Here is a 17077-nt window from a genome sequence, read left to right as displayed (position 1 = left end):
TTAGTCTTCTTTACCACAGTATTCGGTCATTAATCATGAACCGGAGTGGAGAGGAGGGGGGGAAGAATGAGGTTGAGAGGAAGCCGTATCTAATATTGCTCAGATCCTAGAATGGGAATAGGGTTATGTTGACAACTTATCTATATAGGATCTTCTTACCTAGTTCCCTCATCTGGCCAAGAAATAAAAGTAGAAGGTCATCATAGCAGCAGTATTCTCTGGTGGTAAACTGAGTTGTTTATCCTGAAATCATTCAGGACCAGTCCTCGGATTCCATCAGAATAATTGATTTTCATAGAAATGTGTATCCCTGCTTTGTATGGAATAAGCTCTGGAGCTAAGGCAGTGAAGCAAGGCAGCCTCAAAGCACTTGGAATACACAGAAAACCAATATAGAGATATCAACATTACAAATGTAGACCACAAAAGAACCAAGCAATTACTTGGGAAAGAAATTAAAAAAAAAACAATCCCTGGCTTTGTTGATTTTTGAAATTAAATGTTATTTTCTATTATATAGGTCCATGTTACTTATAGCTTTATATGGATTCAGGAAAAATTAGTTATTAATTAAGGGACTGATAGATAAAACAGGGAGTAAAGAACACAGTCATTTCTTTAAGTGAAAATTGAGAGTTTTCTTGGCCTAGTCATTACCCTGAGCTAGAAGTTCTAAACCACATTTCTAGCAATCAGGTTCTTCTGTCCACAGATTTAAAAAAAAACAATATTTTCCTCTGGGTATACTAATAGTTTTTAGAATGGAAATTCACATGAATGCATCAGATTAATATCTCAGTTCTCCAAATGGTCTTTTAATATGTTAAATTCATTACAGGATTCTTTAATCTTTGTTACTTTTCATTCTACAAACTCTTTACCTATAGGAATAGGTGAGCAAAGCTTTTGTTTTTACTTTTATATTCTTGGAAAAGGCATGACTTTAAGAGTCACTCAAGGTGATACATGCCAATAGTTCCCTGTTGCTGGAGAAAATGAGTATGGTGGATAGCTTGAGTCTGGGAGTCATGAGCTGCAGTCAGGCTAAAGCTGACTGGGTGTCTCCACTAAGTTCAGCACCAGTAGCCCCCAGGCATAGAGGGTGAATTGACCTAGGTTGGAAAAAAAAGACCAAGTTAAGACTTCCATGTCGGGATCAGGTTCATGAATGGCCGCTGCACTTCCAGATGGGGTAAGATAAGAGGTTGTTGTTTTTTACTTTTGTCCAACTCTTGCTGACCCCATTTGGGGTTTTCTTGGCAAAGATACTGGAGTGTTTCACCACTTCCTTCTCCAGCTCATTTTTACAGATGAGGAAACTGAAGCAAGCAGGCTTAAGTGACTTGCCCAGGGTCACACAGATAGTATCTGAGGCCAGATATGAACTCAAGTCTTCCCGACTCCTGGGCTGGCACTCTATCCACTGTACCACCTAACTGCCCAAGATAGGAAGGCACAGGCTCAAAAATAGATAGATAGATAGATAGATAGATAGATAGATAGATAGATAGACAGACAGATAGACAGAAAGAATGAATGAATTACCCTTTCTCCCGTAAACATTGATGTACTTCATCGTGGTTCATTTGTCCTCTTCCTCAGTATCACTTCTGCCATTATCAGTGAATACAGGTATCCTTCACAACATGTATTGGCCACTGAATTCACTATAAAGTGAATTTCTACAAATTATATTTCTCTACTGATTTCCATTACATCATTGTGAACATTTTCCTGGATAAAAAAAAAATCCCCAAATTGATTAAATTGGAATCACTAGGCAAAGATGAGAGGTCAAGGTGATAACTGATCCCGTGGTATGGTTGGAATAGCCATGTAGCAACAGTGTTATGCCTGAAGGGAGCCACAGTCCTCTGTTAACATTTTGTCCAGAATTCTAGAATTCACCCTCCATCTTCTGCTATGATAGTATCACCCCACAGGGCATAAAAATGTTTTCATACTTGTAAACTCTTATATCTTCCCTGGAGCAAAGTTCTCTCTAACTTTCCTAGACTGAATCTTTATACAAATAGGCTAGCTTAGATCCTTTCCTTGTCATCTGGATAGATGAGCAAAATAGAATGGAACTACCATATCTTATTTCACAGGCAGGTGCAATCATCTAACATCTGTTTTATCCCAGGCTGAAGATTTCTTAACCTCAAGGGTTTAAGTTTTATCAAAATTAATTATTAATTCCCATTTTTAGTGATTTTGTAAATTCCAAACATCTCATTTAATTTCAATTTTTTCTTTAACAGCAGTTAGAATGTCAAAATTTGAGGACAGTGGGCACTATAGATGGCATTTTGTAGCACATACCAAAAATAACTCCTTCTCTAAAGGTGTTTATAGCATAGAGGGAATCGTTATCCAAACAGGCTAATATAGATTCTTTTATTATTTTCTTCTTTGGGTAGTGTGTTTTTATTCCCTGCAAATAACTTAAAAGATAGTGAGAGCTGGCCAGAGTGCATGGCCGAGAAATCACCATGTACTAAAAAGAGAGAGTTGCCATCTTTGATCTATCTATTCACTTAACAAAAAACTCAGAGCCCAGTGGATTGAGGAGAAGAGGATATAGGATAAACAATCAGAAATAATCAATTCAGTAAACATTTTTACTATATGCTAGGCACTATGCTAGATATTGAGGATCTAAGACAAAAATTTTAAAAGTCCTTGCCTTCAAAGAGCTTATATTCTAATTGGAGGAGAAGATATAGACATGGATATAGACATGGATAAGTACATGCAAAATAAGTAAAAAGCAAATAGTAATTTCCTTGGGCAGGGGTAGGGGTAGAGGTAGCATACTCATATGAGGGCAGGCCTCATGTAGGTGGTAGCACTCAAGCTAGGCCCTGAAGGAAGCTAAATACTTTATAAGACAGAAGGAGTTAGGGAGTACATTTCTCTCCCAGGGCATAGCTCCCATAAAGGTATGGATGGAGATGGGAGATGGAATATTTTGTACAGAGAACAGTAAGTAAACCAGTTTGCCTGGAATGTAAAATGTATAAAGGAGAAAGTATACAATATGTTTGCAAAGACCTACTGGAGCCGAATCTTGAAGGGCTTTAAATGACAAAAGAGTTTATGTCTTGAACAGAGGAGTGATATGGTCAGACTCTTTAGGAAATAAGATTTTTCATCTACATGGAGGACAGATAGGAGAAAGGAGGGACTGGAAGCAGGGAGAATAACTTTGAGGTTTCACAACTTTCTGAGTAGAAGTAGTTGAACACTTGAACTTGGGCAGTGGCCGTATATGTGAAGGAAAGAAGACAGAGACGTGAGAAATGTTGTGGAAGCAGAATCCATAAAACTTAGTGTTTAATTAGATGTGAGCGGTATGGGGAAAGTAGGGGAACTGACAGACATGTAGAGAATGACTCAATGCTGCACACCTTAGTGATGAGAAGAATGATGGTGACCTCAATAACAGTGGGAAGTACAGGATGAGGAAAGATTTGGGGATGTAAAGGAGCTGGAGATAATGAGTTCTGTTTTGGATGCATCGAGTTTGATGTGCCATAGGACATCCAGGTAAGCTAGGTGGCACAGTGGATGGAATGCTGAGAGTGGAGTCAAGAGGATCTGAGTTCAAATCCAGCCTCAGACACTTTCTAGCTATGTGACCCTGGACAAGTCACTTCATCCTGTTTACCTCAGTTTCCTCATCTGCAAAATGAACTAAAGAAGGAAATGGCAAACCCGTCCAGTATCTCTGCCAAGAAAACTCCAAATGGGGTCACAAAGAATTGAACATCCATTTGCAAGGGCCCAAATGGTACATGTCTACATATTAACTTGCAGTCTTGTCAGCTGTATTTTCTGTTCCTCTATCTCATGCCAAGCAAAGTGAGAATATTCTCTACCTGAAGCAGTATTAGTTTGTACGCCCTTGATCACACATGCCCAAATGGGAGACACTAAATGCCAATCCTGGTTGAGCAAACAAATGTATGATTAAACCACATGGCATAAAGTGTCTTTATAGTGGAATCTGTCGTCCATTTTGTCTGATGCCAAAACTAGAAAATACACATCACTCAAGACTCTGTTGAACTAGCATTCCAGAGAAGAAAGGTCAACACTTTGGTCCATACTCCTGCAACATGGAATTTTAATGAATAAAAAGCACACCCATACTTCTTTGCTCGGAAAGCAGGCATCTTAGTCTGATTTGATTTTTCCTGTTTTCACATTTGCCCATCTCACCATCATCCCTACCATTTAAGCACCTTATTTGAGAATAGACTTGTAATAGTTCTCTACTTTAGGTTCCTAATAAGAATAATCATTCTTTATTAATGGGAAAGTAGGATCTGTGAATCCAAGTTATGGCAGTTTGGTTATGTGATTAGGCAGGGTTTTGCTCCATAGAACCCCAAACTTGGTCACCATTTTTAGGTAGTTGCTTGTGCATTAAAATATGAAACTACTATCCCTTGTATACTTGGTTCATCATGCAGGGAAGAAAAATGACATGGTAAACAGAATGCTTTTAGAAATTCCTAAGAGTTAAATAAAGCCCAAACCTTTTTGATGCCAGCTCTTATCTATTTTTAGAAAAATACACTCTTTTTGGATTATTTCCATAAATGTAGCTTTTGTTTTTGCACATTGATCGTTAAAGCCCAGACCACAAAAACACAACTTGGAAACCCCATGTCCAAGATTTGGGGTCCAGTCCCTCGATACTTGTGAAGGCCAACATCTCCTTGAAGTTTCTAGGAGTGCTGACTTGTAGTAGTAGCCTATCATCACCTCCTAAAAGCTATGGTAGGATATGCATCGTTACTCAATGGGGTCTCACCAACGGTTGCTGTAGTTTGGCCTCATGAAACCCATGGAACTTTTCTCCCTAGCCTCATCTCTTTTATCTGTTGTTGAAACAGTGTCATGAAATGAAAACCTCTGCATGATCTTTTCCACATAGACCAGTGATATTTTGTGTATGTCAAGCTTGTGTTAGAGGCAGCTAGGTGGCATAGTGGATGGAGCATGAACTAATTCCACATAATAAAACCATATAATGCTGTGGTATTCAGTGATTAGGGCATGATCAAATGAAATAATGCTTGTAAAAGTTCTTTTCATCACTAAGTACTTAATAAATGTTTATTCCCTTCCCTTATTCCCAAGCTCTTCTACCTTTTTTTTTTTAAATAAAAACCAAGGGAGCTGTCTGGTAGATTCATTATGTATTTCTGATGACAATCTTTTGCTCAGGTGGCTTAGAAGGATTTTTATATCATGTTGTTTGTTCAGTTGTTTTCCAGTCATGTCCAACTCTTTGCGAACCCATTTGGGGTTTTCTTGGCAAAGATACTGAAGTGGTTGGCTATTTCCCTCTCTAGCTTATTTTGTAGATGAGAAAATTGAAGTAAACAAGATTAAGTGACTTGCCCAGGGTAACACAGCTGTAGCCACTGGGGCCAGATTGGAACTCAAGAAGAAGAGTCTTCCTGACTGTAGACATGGCCTTCTATCCACTACTCCACCCAGCTGCCTTTTTTAGATCATACCTCTCTTTTTTGTTGTTGTTTGTTGTTCCAGGACTTCTGACTTCATCAGCATGGGGGAAACTCCCAGTATGTAAATTCCCTCTACAGATACAGATGGACATTTCAAGAATTTCCTAGAAACACCGAGAGGTTGAATAATATGCCCATGGCCATGTGGCTATAGTATGTCCCCAAGGCAGGACTTGAACCCATGTCATCTTGGCTCCAAGGTTGGACCTCTATCTGCTACACCATACTGCCTTGCCTTCATGATAGCAAAAACTGTTGTAACAGTTATCTAATACTCCATATCTGCTGGATGATAGACACCATCCTCAAATTAATGCTCAGCTCTTGTCATAATATCATTATGTCGTAACAGTGAAAAACTCTAATTAAGAAGATGTGTTTGCCAGGGAAAAAGTTGAGTATAGCAGTGAATCTACTTTATCATGGATGGGCATTCCCTCCCCCCAGTTCCCCCAATCTCTGACAACTATGAGGCTAAATTATAAGAAGAACATCACAGATGCATGGTGCATTGGACAAAGAACACATGCATGCATTTAAATCATGTATATCTTACTTTTTACTGATGTAATTGTGAAATATGTTCTTTTTGCATTCATAATTAGGGGGTGGAACAGATGGTGAAGGCTTAGTTTAAAATAATCTGTCATTAAAATAACCTAGCCTACTGGTAATTCTTCACTCTAACTGGAGTTAGGTCATAGTAACAGGATTTCCTCCCCCCTTCATTGGAATATACTAGAAAGAATTAGGAATTTCAAGGGTAGTTCGATAGATGGGGATCGTTCCCCCTCTAAGGGTACTGAAGTAAAATTTCACTGTGTGAAATTTGGCTGTAAGGAATATACAAATATAGCTGGGTCAAAACTGACAAATAGAAACCATTTAACACAATGCATTAAGCAATGCATTTGAACATCAGTAGCATACCTTTAATCATAATGGTACAGTAAGTCTCATACACTTCGAAGTAACAGCCCCTTGTCTGACAGATATAGTTAGGGGAACTCAGCTGTTCGGGGTAGGGGGGGATGGAGGGGGAGTTAAGAAATGTTGCCTTACATTTTGTATGCTACACTAATGTCAGGGGATAAAAATTATAATTCCTGGCATTATTATCCAGAGGTCTTATAAGAGGATGTCTACATCTCAACCTCGTTTCCAGAGTGGACACCATATACTCTTACCGGGATGTGACAAAGGACGTCTTTCAGTCCTCTCTGAATAGCTTAGAACTGTCTTTTTTTAATAACAAGAAAACTGTTTTGATAAATCAGATACTGTATGCCTTTAAAACATCTGTTTTACCATTTCTGCTAAGATTTTTTGTTCTCCAGCTGCTTTGAGGAAAGCATATAGATTTCAGCATGGTATTATAATAAATCTTCTGGAGGAGGGACAAGCATTAACATTTGTGTTGGTTCTTTTTCATCTTAATCCAACCTTGGTTAATAATCAGAAAATTCTACATAGTGGGTAAGAAGATGTAATTAACCCTTTGACCCCAGAATCTTAATTGGCGCCTGTTGAAAACAGTGGGCAGTTTAAAAAAAATTAAAAAGTAGCCTGCAGTGATTGAAACAGCACAGTACATAATGGCTTTCTCAAATCAAAAAAAAAAAATTAATGCCACAGAACGTTCAGATTAATCACATTTGGTTCCTGAGTCTAACTGATGAAAACATTTTCTCCCCCCACCTACCCTCTTGAGATCAGAGACATCCAAATTCCAACCAGCTTTGAAGGCATTCTGGAACTTCTCCCAGGATCTACCTAACATCTTATGCCCCTCCCCCAAAAAACCTGGCATGGGGTTGGAGGTGGGGGTGATGGTAATTATAGTCATGCTTATTTCCACAATAGAGAAAAACCATGGCAGCGTGAGCAGCCCGGCTCCGTGGAAACAGCACCTGAAGTCAGAGGAACTGAGTGCAAATGCTGACTCCGCTACTTACTATCTGTACAGTTTGGGACAAATCACTTAGCCTCTCTGGGCTTCGGTTTATCTACAAAATGCAGGGGTCAGGCTAGATTCCTAAGGTTGCTTCTTCCTCTCGATTTACGAGCCCGTCAACTCTTCCTCTAGGGCTCTTAAGCTTCGTAGTCCTGGGCCTAGAGTCAGGAAGACCCGATTTGGGATCTTGCCTCAGACACGCTCCAGTTGTGTGACTCTGGGCAAGCCCCTTACCCTCTGTTTGCCTCAGTTTCCTCATCTGTAAAATGGAGATAATAATAGTACCTCCCTCCCAGGGTTGTTGGATCAGAAGTGAGAGGTATTTGTAAAGTATTTTTGTACATCTTAAAGCTTTATGTAAATATTAACTTATTATTAGAAGTAGGCCCATGATTTAATGATTGTGGTTATTATCATTATATTACTTGGAAGGTACTCAAACTTGAGATATGGAAATTCAAGATGCCTCGTGTCTGTAAAAAGCCATCTGTGTGACCCTGGGCAAGTCACTTAACTCTGTTTGCCTCAGTTTCCTCACCTAGAAAATGTGCTGGAGATGGAAACGGCCAAACCACTCCAGTACCTCCGCTGAGAAAGCCCCAAATGGGGTCACAGAGACTCGGACACAACTGAAAAACGACTGAGAAACAGAAAGAATAAAAAAAAATTTCATTTAAAAATGGGAAGAACCCAGTCAAGCAGTCTGTCTGAACAATCTGTGACCCACGTCTTCACCAAACTGGTAGACTTTCTGTTACTCAGATGATGGAATGTTTTTGTGCAATGTGGACACAGCTTCATTGAAATCTCCCCGGGAAATTAGAACCTGTGTCTAAGCCTGCTTTGCTGTTGTTTGTTTGCTGCTAAAACAAAGCTGGCCAGTTTTTTAAATGACTTCCTTTTAATAGGTTCCGATGTTTTGCTTCTTGATAGTCCTTTTCCTGTCTCTGGTGCCTAAGACCCCTACGGCATATCTTTTTTAATACGAGAAAGCCAAGCCTTCTTCCCTTGGCCTTTAGGAGTATGAGAACATATGAATTATCTTGTTATTGTATCCTGGACTTATCTCCCATTCCTGATTTTAGGTTTGATAGATAGAATCATAGTATCCTAGATCCAGAGTTGAAAGGTACCTCTAAAGGACCCTCACCTTACAGATGAGGAAGCTAAAGCCTAGTGAAGTTAAGCAATCTGCTCAAGGTCATACACATAGTAAGCAGCAGAGGTAGATTTGGAATCTGGATCCTCTGATTCCTATTAGCACATTTTCCAGGCTACCATGAATGCTCATCATTTGAAAAAAAAAATGATTTTTTTCTAAGACATTTTAACATCACACATGTTGTAACAAGGAAACTCTAGGTAGATTTGTATTTTATAACTTTATAAATATAGATTGGTTAGTCTTTTTTTAAATGGACCCTCTTTGCTTCTTCATGCGGCTTATCCTTTTGTATTCCCAACCCCCTAAATGCAGACTTTGAACGGTTTCTCCCAACTAGTAAGCCCGAGGTGGGGACCAGCAGCAGAGGCAGAAATTAGTCAGAGAGCAAAACAATAAAACTGCTCAGAAAATACCATTCGATATTTTAAAGAGGCTAAAATTATGACAGATTTGGGGAAGAGTATATTTCTTTCTGATTTTGCATATACTTCTGTCATCTTCCCCTTACTAAAAAAAAAAAAATCTTTTCGATCTCACTAGATGTAGGTTTCCATGTGTCTCTTGGCCAATGTGGTATTCCATATATTTTCAGATTCAAAACCTCTATCAATATTACCAATCTTTATAACTTCATAATTATTGTTTTCTCGTGGTAAAGTTGAACATGTTCACCTTTGTGATGTCTTGTCAGAGAAATAACACAAAATGAGGGGTGCAGAAGTGATTCAGTACATTAAATAGCCCTTACTTGCAGGGCAAGAATTTAAAGCAAGTTTATTCTCAATTTTAGTGGTATATTCCCATCTGAGTCCACAGTGATTTATACCATTCATCAAATTGAAAATGCAGCCCTTCATTTGGAAACTGCAGTGAGGTTCAGGACTTACGGATTAATGTGTGGTGTCTCATCCTTCCCCCACCCCCACTCCCATTCTCGTTCCCATCCTCATTTAAGGAGTTGTAATGAAAACTGGATCTCAACCTTAATGTAGAGCTTTCCATGTAAAGAATCAAAGTGGTGAGACTGTGATGGAGCCACCCATCAGCATATTGGCACCTAATCTGTTGACTCGGTTTGTTATTATACCATAGAAACATGGAGGAAATAGCCTATAATCCCCTATTAATTAACAAATTATTGAGATGCAGAGTGGCCCAAGTGAACATCTGACTTTCTCTACATATAGTGATCCTTTATTTGTTTTTTTCTTTTTTTCCTCTTACTCAAGACTCCCCTTAAGACGATTTCCATTCCTCTTAAAGTTGGCTAACAGAGAGTTTGGCTATTTTCATCTGAATAACAATGAAATCCCAAAATGCAAGGGAAGTATTTAATAGCATCTGGAATTTCTCATTTTATACATTGTGAAATATCTCATGATCAGCATGCCAGAAATGTAAGGCTCCCCTCCCACCCCACCCCCACCCCCAGTAAAGGAATTTTTACAGTAAATTCAGGCACTTTATTCCTTCGAATTCCATGCAATGCCAAAAAAAAATGTGTGAGGGGACACCAGGTAGGACAGATACTGAGCAAAGAAAGCGGTGCTCTGAAATCATCATGTCTTGCTTTTGTCTTAGTGTGCGACCAATATGACCCTTTGCTAAATATCAGTCGATTTATACCTATCTTTTTTCCTTTTTTCTTCTGCAGTCCCTGGACGGATTCGTATTTGCACTAAATCAAGAAGGAAAATTTTTGTACATTTCAGAAACTGTCTCCATCTACCTAGGCCTCTCCCAAGTAAGTAAAACAAAAATAAATTCTGAAAGGTGATTGTGTGAATGGCTTCACTCATAGGCTTTTTTTTCATTCTTCAAGGAATATTCTGCTTTGCATGAATTATCAAATGTATTATTTAATGGCAACTCCCAACCCTTCCTGTGTGCTCATTGAGAAGCTCTGGTGTCAGGATTGACTGTTCTGAAATAAACTTGGGCTTGAAAACTTTCCCCTGTGTGGCCCCCCCCACCCCAAGGAATCATTATTAATTTATTGAGAACAAATGGAGTTTCTTCCCTCAGTTGTTTTGAACTTTGAAACCTCCGTGCCCAGTAGGAGAGGGACACACTAATAGTGCTTCCCTGGTGTCCTATTACTGGATGTTTATGGAGTACCCTGCATTATCCTGGGAGCTGACACAATGACAGAGAGTCATTTGGAGTCAAGAAATGCTGAAAGAGACCATTAAAATGTGTTGTGGGGAGGGTTTCAGCAAGGACATATTTTGCTGCCTTTGCAAATGTTCCTTAATGCTGAAAGACAATTTGATAAAATAAGATAGTTATTTATTTTGTTTTTGCCGCTTAATTACTAACACATGTTTGTCAGAGGTTAAAAGAAATGGAAATAGCGGGGGCAGGGAAGCAGTGGGGGGGGGGGTGGTGGTAGGGAAGGCCCTGTATACTGCTTCTTCTTCTTCATCTTTTATTATAAAAAAGCTGAAATTTAGTATGGTTTAAGTGAGGAGTACAGGCTATGTCAACAGAATGCTGAAATGTCCTGACAAAAAGTGAAAAATTAAGCTAATTATCTGGATGTTTTATCTTTTGCAATGCCAAACATCTGGATATTTGGAAGTATCAGGGTGATTGGCCGAATTTGGCCCTTTTCGTTTTGATGCTTGGCATTGTAGAGTCACAGCCAAAAAGGGAGAGGATATGTATATGCGCAAACATGTACACACACATACATGCAGGTTTGTGTAATGATCTGCCAAGTTGGATCATCTACTTCTAACCCCTTTGCCCCATGGTGATAGAGATGGAGATAAAATTTGTCTCTCTCTTCTTAAGCAGTGGCCCACCCTGGACTCATTGCTCCTGAAAGTTGGCATCATTTTTAAGGAGGTTACCAGCATGGTTGGAACCTCTTGGTTGCCAGGGAATTTGCTGTGTAATAGATAAATCAAGAAAGACATACCCAAATAAGGAAGAAGGATATTTGATATTTGGATGGGAGGTGAGGTAGGAGGAGGGAAGTTTGTGATCTGGTAAGAATCAGGATGAGTTTTCTTAACTCCTGCCTGTATCATGTACAAGTGATGGTATTTTCTTCAGGATTTAGCAAGCCAAATGATAGAAATAGAAACTGAGCTATTGTCAACTCAATATTAGTATTCTTGTATCTCATTAAAGCCCCTAGTTTTGTAATAGGCTTTAATCCTTGCCCTAATCTGTTTGGGACTCCATATCAAGGCTCTCCGATTTTGAAACTGGTGCGCCACCGTTTTGCTAACACTGTCAAGCTCCAGAACTGGGGTGTTTATGATTATATTACGCTTGTATTAATCTGTTTTATGCATAGTATCCAACAAAGTTTAATAAGCCAGTAAAGAAGAAGGATGAATAATTAGCTTAAGCAGGTAAATGCTAATTATGGAACTCCTGAAAGGCATCCATTATACAGTCGCTTAAAACAAATTTTACAGCCCTGGTTAGTGGTGTAATCCAAATTCTGTCAAGGCAACTGCATTTTCTGTAATTGAGATGTGTATGTTTGCTTTGCATAACAGATGGCTCTGTATGCTTAGACTGATAGCTAGGAAAATAATAATTGCATTATTCTGGCCAAAAGAATATTAGCTCTTGGGTTTTGGCCATTTCAGTCAGTCCTCCTGCCAGCACAGCATATGCACATATATGGATTGGATTTTCAAGGAAATTGATGCATCTGGAATAGTGTGGCCATCTGAAATATCATCTGTTCAAGAAAAATTTGGCTTTAACCCTGTGCTAGTTTCTCCTTAAAAGCATTTTATTCCACTGCTTTTCAACTATAGTCATCGGGTCTATATTTACCCTAAATCTGTGTCAAATCGTTGAACTTCTGCTTAATAAAATAGTTATGTGGACACGTTACAGTATTTGGCATCTCCTGCACAGGCAATCCTAGTCTTTAGACAAAATGTATTTCTGGATGTTGCTCCTTAAAGTAGATGGTTGTCCAGTAAAATAAGGACTGCGTGCACCCTGTTGCCTTCATCTGAGCCACGCTCAGAATCTTTGGCGGAAACTGTCAAATGAACAGGTGAAGACAAAAAGTAGAGCATAAGGCTTTATTAGGCAGCATTGATCAAATAGAATAGGGAAATGTTAAAGCAGCAAAAAGGTCTCCACTACCTTCTGGGGTTTCTTTACATATATGATCATCAGGGTATCCGGGACACAGAAATCCAAGACAAGATTGAGGTCATATGAATATTAGACAAATATGTTAAGTCTCAGATACTAATGCTCAGGGCTGGGGATGGGGGGGGGGAATCCTAAACAAAGATTTGGGGATAGATCGATGAGGTAATGTATGTAAAGTACCTTGTTAATCTTAAAGCACTATGTAAATGTTAGCTATTTCATGATAATAAAATAAAAGCTGAGAGAAAAATTGGAATCATAAGTGAGTAACTGAGGAATAGCCCTCTTATTTTTTTTTTTCAGTGACCACTTCAGGGCTCTTAGGAGTTCATCAATTAAATAAAGGAAAGGAAATGGTGCTCCAGCAGATCCCAGTTAAGCTTCATAAAGTATTTGTTCTTTTTTGAGGAATCTTCGCAAATATCTAAGCAATCTCTCCTTAATTCCATTCTCATCAATAGTTTTTTTGAAAATTATTAGAGGAAGAAGAGATAGTATTTTGTTGAATTCCTAACACTGACGCGGAACCAATGAGGATTGTCAGATATGAACAAGAAAGATATCTTCTTCCCCTAATCCTTTCCTTTGTAAATGATGCTGTTAGTTTAAGTGCCAAATTCAGATGTTGAAGACAGATCCTACACAGATTCTGTAGAATAATAGGACAGATTGGCAAGTTGTTATATGTTATTGCGACTATCATTTTAAACCACCAGTTTTATCTTTTCCTAATTTCTTGTTGTTTTTTTTTTTCTGGAGTGTTTAGAGGTATACAGGTTTTTAAAATCCATATGCCTAGGAAAGGATGGGGGAAAGATCCATTGAGTCATGCTTTGTTACATTACTGGAAAGGCTGCCAAATCAGTTTTTCTCTTTTACACTCTGTTGGGCCAGAGCAACAGCTGCTGATGTCTAAGAAATGTGCATGACAGTCATTTTCGTTAAAGTATTCCCAGAGCTGGTCCAGCTATGATGATGTCAATGAAATTGACTCTGATGATGTCTGAACCCACTTTGCTACCCTTTTGACATTGTAACGGATATACATATGTGTATATATGAAATATAAACATATTTATTTATCTGTATATAAAATATATGCATATATCATATATACATATATACACACACATAGCTATAGCTATATATTTTAACTTCTAGGAAGTATGTTGCAGATTAGGAATAAGTGTAATTTCTGTAATTGTTGGCAATCACTCAGCATAAGGTTTGATCTAAAGGGAAGATCCCCAGATATCAACCGTAGTTAGTGTTCATGGGGATTAAATTACTTTGTCCAAGGGGTGCTTTACCCTGATAAGGCATTCACAGCTATTGCAAGGCAATATCAAAGTTCTCACCTTAACTAGAGACAACTAGGAGAAGCAGGACAAACTAAGAAAGAAAGGAAAACAAGTAGATTCAGTTTGACTGCAAATATGAACAATAATCTTAACTTATTAAAGTCCCCCCACCAACAATAAAAAGAACCAGAGAGCCAAACCCCAATGAATGCACAAGAAGCTGCATATTAGTTTAATAAGCAACTTGTCCAAGACTTTGCAAGTGGTAATAAGCAGAATTCCCACTCAGTGCTCCACTGCCAAAAACAATGGCAGCCCTTCCATTCCACAGCTACCTTGGCAGGTGAGGGTAAGAATTAGATGAAGACAGGCTGATTTGCCTCCACCAGTGCTGTCTTTTTATCTGAGAAATAAGAATGGTCACGTGAATCACCATAATTTAATCTCATCAACACTATAAACTAAATTTTCCTTGGGAGACCTGATTTGGCACTCCAGTAGAGAATGCCTTTACCATTCTCAAAGTCCAAGGAGGTAGAACTCCAGATACCAGCAAAGTCAATGACATTTTCCTTGCAGGTTTTTTTTTTTAATTTTGGAGGACCATGCATTTTTAAAAAGTGTCCTACGGAGATTTCAAAAAACAGCAAAAAATTTAAGGCAGGTTGCTTCATATTTCTGAGATTCAGTTTCCTTATCTGTAAAACAGGGGGAGGTGGAGGTGGGGAACTTGGACTGAATCACAGGATTTAGAGATGGAAGGGTCCTTTATAAAAGCATAGACTCAGCTTTAGATCTAGAAGTGCCCTCTGTACCATATTTTCTTGTTCAGTTGTTTTCAGGTACATCTGACTCTTCATGACCCTATATGGGGGTTTTCTTAGCAAAGATACTGAAGTGGTTTGCTATTTCCTTCTCCAGCTCATTTTTACAGATGAGGAAACTGAAGCAAATAGGGTTAAGTGACTTGCCCAGGGTCACTCAGCTAGGAGGTCTCTGAGGTTAAATTGGACCGCCTTCCTGACTTCTGACCAGGCACTCTGTGCACTATGGCACCACCTAGCTGCAAAACATAGAAACATAAATTTGGAACTGGAGAGATCATTCAGGCAATGAAACTGAAGCCCAGAGAAATCAAATGACTTGGTCACACAAATATAAGCAGCGGAGGGAGGACTCTTTCCCCCTACACAATTGCTGATCTCTAAGATCCCTTGTTCTAGCTCTAAATCCCATTATCTTAAGGAAGAGAGGGCACAAGGAAGTCAGAGAGGAAACACTCTTAATGAGAACATGCAAATATGCTAGCATTTTCTAAACTATTTTGTTCCAACAATGCTGTGTATGAAATGATCCTTATACTAATCTGACAGTTAATGGCTTTGTGGTTGTCATAGAGCCTAGTATAAAAGAAAATTCATATTTAGAATAAATTAGATTAATTTTTTTTAGTTTTAATATCACTAGAATATACCATAGGCCAACAAGCCAACCATACCTACTTTTAGATTCCTGGAAGTAAGATCTAATCTCCACCTCCCCCCACTCCATTGGCACCAAGATCCCTTAAGCACATTATGAAAATCTCCCCTTTTTCTTCTTTGTACACCATCCCTGACCCCATATAAGCTATTTCCTTTCCATTAAGACCAGTCACAAGATAGAAACAGGCAAGGTTACAAATTGTTTTGTTTCAAGGAAGCTTGTGGAAAAGGGAGAGTACAGCCACAGATCTAATAAGGGTAGATAGAGGTCAAGGGCGACGGGGATAAACGGTTGTTTGAAATTTTGGTCTTTAAAAAAAAAAGACATAGTGGTGGGGTCAGCAGACAGGCATATGCAGCCTGAATGCCTCTTCCCCTATGGTGATATATCTCCAGATTTTGGATTTCTCTGCATTTGTTCTCCAGAATGGCAAATAAAATTATAGCTCCAGCACACCAGTACAAGGTCAAATAAATGACAGTACTCAGTCTATTTGTGCAGCCATTCTGAAAGGGAACCATGGTGCCAAGTGTGGTTTATTTGAATAATAAAGAAGAATTAGATTCCCCTGATAACTTGGCCGAGGGCCAATAAATCACTGGAGGTTAAGATGCTTTGCAACACACATGTATTTCTTTTGCGTTTCTGCAACACAAGCCTCAACTACTCTCCCCTACCTGTTTTGTTTTGTTGTGTTTTGTTTTCTAGATGCAAATCAAGTTGAGGTTCTGTGCTTGTAAAAGATATATATTTCAGATGAGGGGGGTTAAGGGAGAGGTGGCATTAGCCTTTCTTACAAGGTATATAACTCATGATTGTCATGGCAGCATCCTAGAGAGCTAGACTTATATAAAGACAAAAAGGTATTATTTCAAGACAAGAAAGACTCTAATGACAGAGCTAAGTGTTAGCATTTTTACATTCAGTATTCAAAATTTTCTGAGGCTCTGTTGACTGGGGTTCATTCAGTAAGTGAACACATGCAGCTCTGCAATTATCATTTGGCTTATGGCTCCTTAAAAATTTTTTTTAATCTTCCAAATAAACATACCCGCAATAAGATAAAAAAAAAATAACCTTGCAATTTTTTGGAGCAAAGTATTTTTTCTCCCCAACTGTGTTTATGTGTGTGTATGTGTGTATACATATATATATACATACACACACTTATATGTATATATATATATTTTTTTCTCTTATATGTCCAGCATAAAAAAGTTTATCACTTTTTGGTGTAACAAAGAAAAATACCCTTTCAAATACAAAGGCTCTGAGGGTTTCGTGACCATTGAGAAAATATAAGTATCCAAATAATTCAGAAACAGTACAAGGCGCAGTGGCACATTATCAATTTACAACATTTAAATTGATAAATGCTTGGTGGTGAAGGCCTACAAGGGCACTTTGAAAAGCAAATAGCGACCTGGTGAAGAAATTGATTTTTCCCCCCCGAAAATGACTGCATGATGCATCATTTGACTGCATGCTGTCC

General features: G+C 38.6%; 1 protein-coding gene across 1 annotated transcript in view; it reads left to right on the top strand.

Annotated features, from left to right (window-relative positions):
* Positions 1–17077, top strand: part of NPAS3 (neuronal PAS domain protein 3) — a 1100928-nt gene that overhangs the window by 807398 nt on the left and 276453 nt on the right. Inside the window, exon 5 of the mRNA XM_036769637.1 lies at positions 10320–10409. Within this exon, the coding sequence (XP_036625532.1) occupies positions 10320–10409 (90 nt within the window). The remainder of the gene's footprint in view (positions 1–10319; positions 10410–17077) is intronic.

Source organism: Trichosurus vulpecula, chromosome 8 (genome assembly GCF_011100635.1).
Source record: "Trichosurus vulpecula isolate mTriVul1 chromosome 8, mTriVul1.pri, whole genome shotgun sequence".
NCBI classification, from domain to species: Eukaryota; Metazoa; Chordata; class Mammalia; order Diprotodontia; family Phalangeridae; genus Trichosurus; species Trichosurus vulpecula.
Note: the sequence above shows the minus strand (reverse complement) of the source record. Positions and strands in the feature narration are given on the sequence as shown.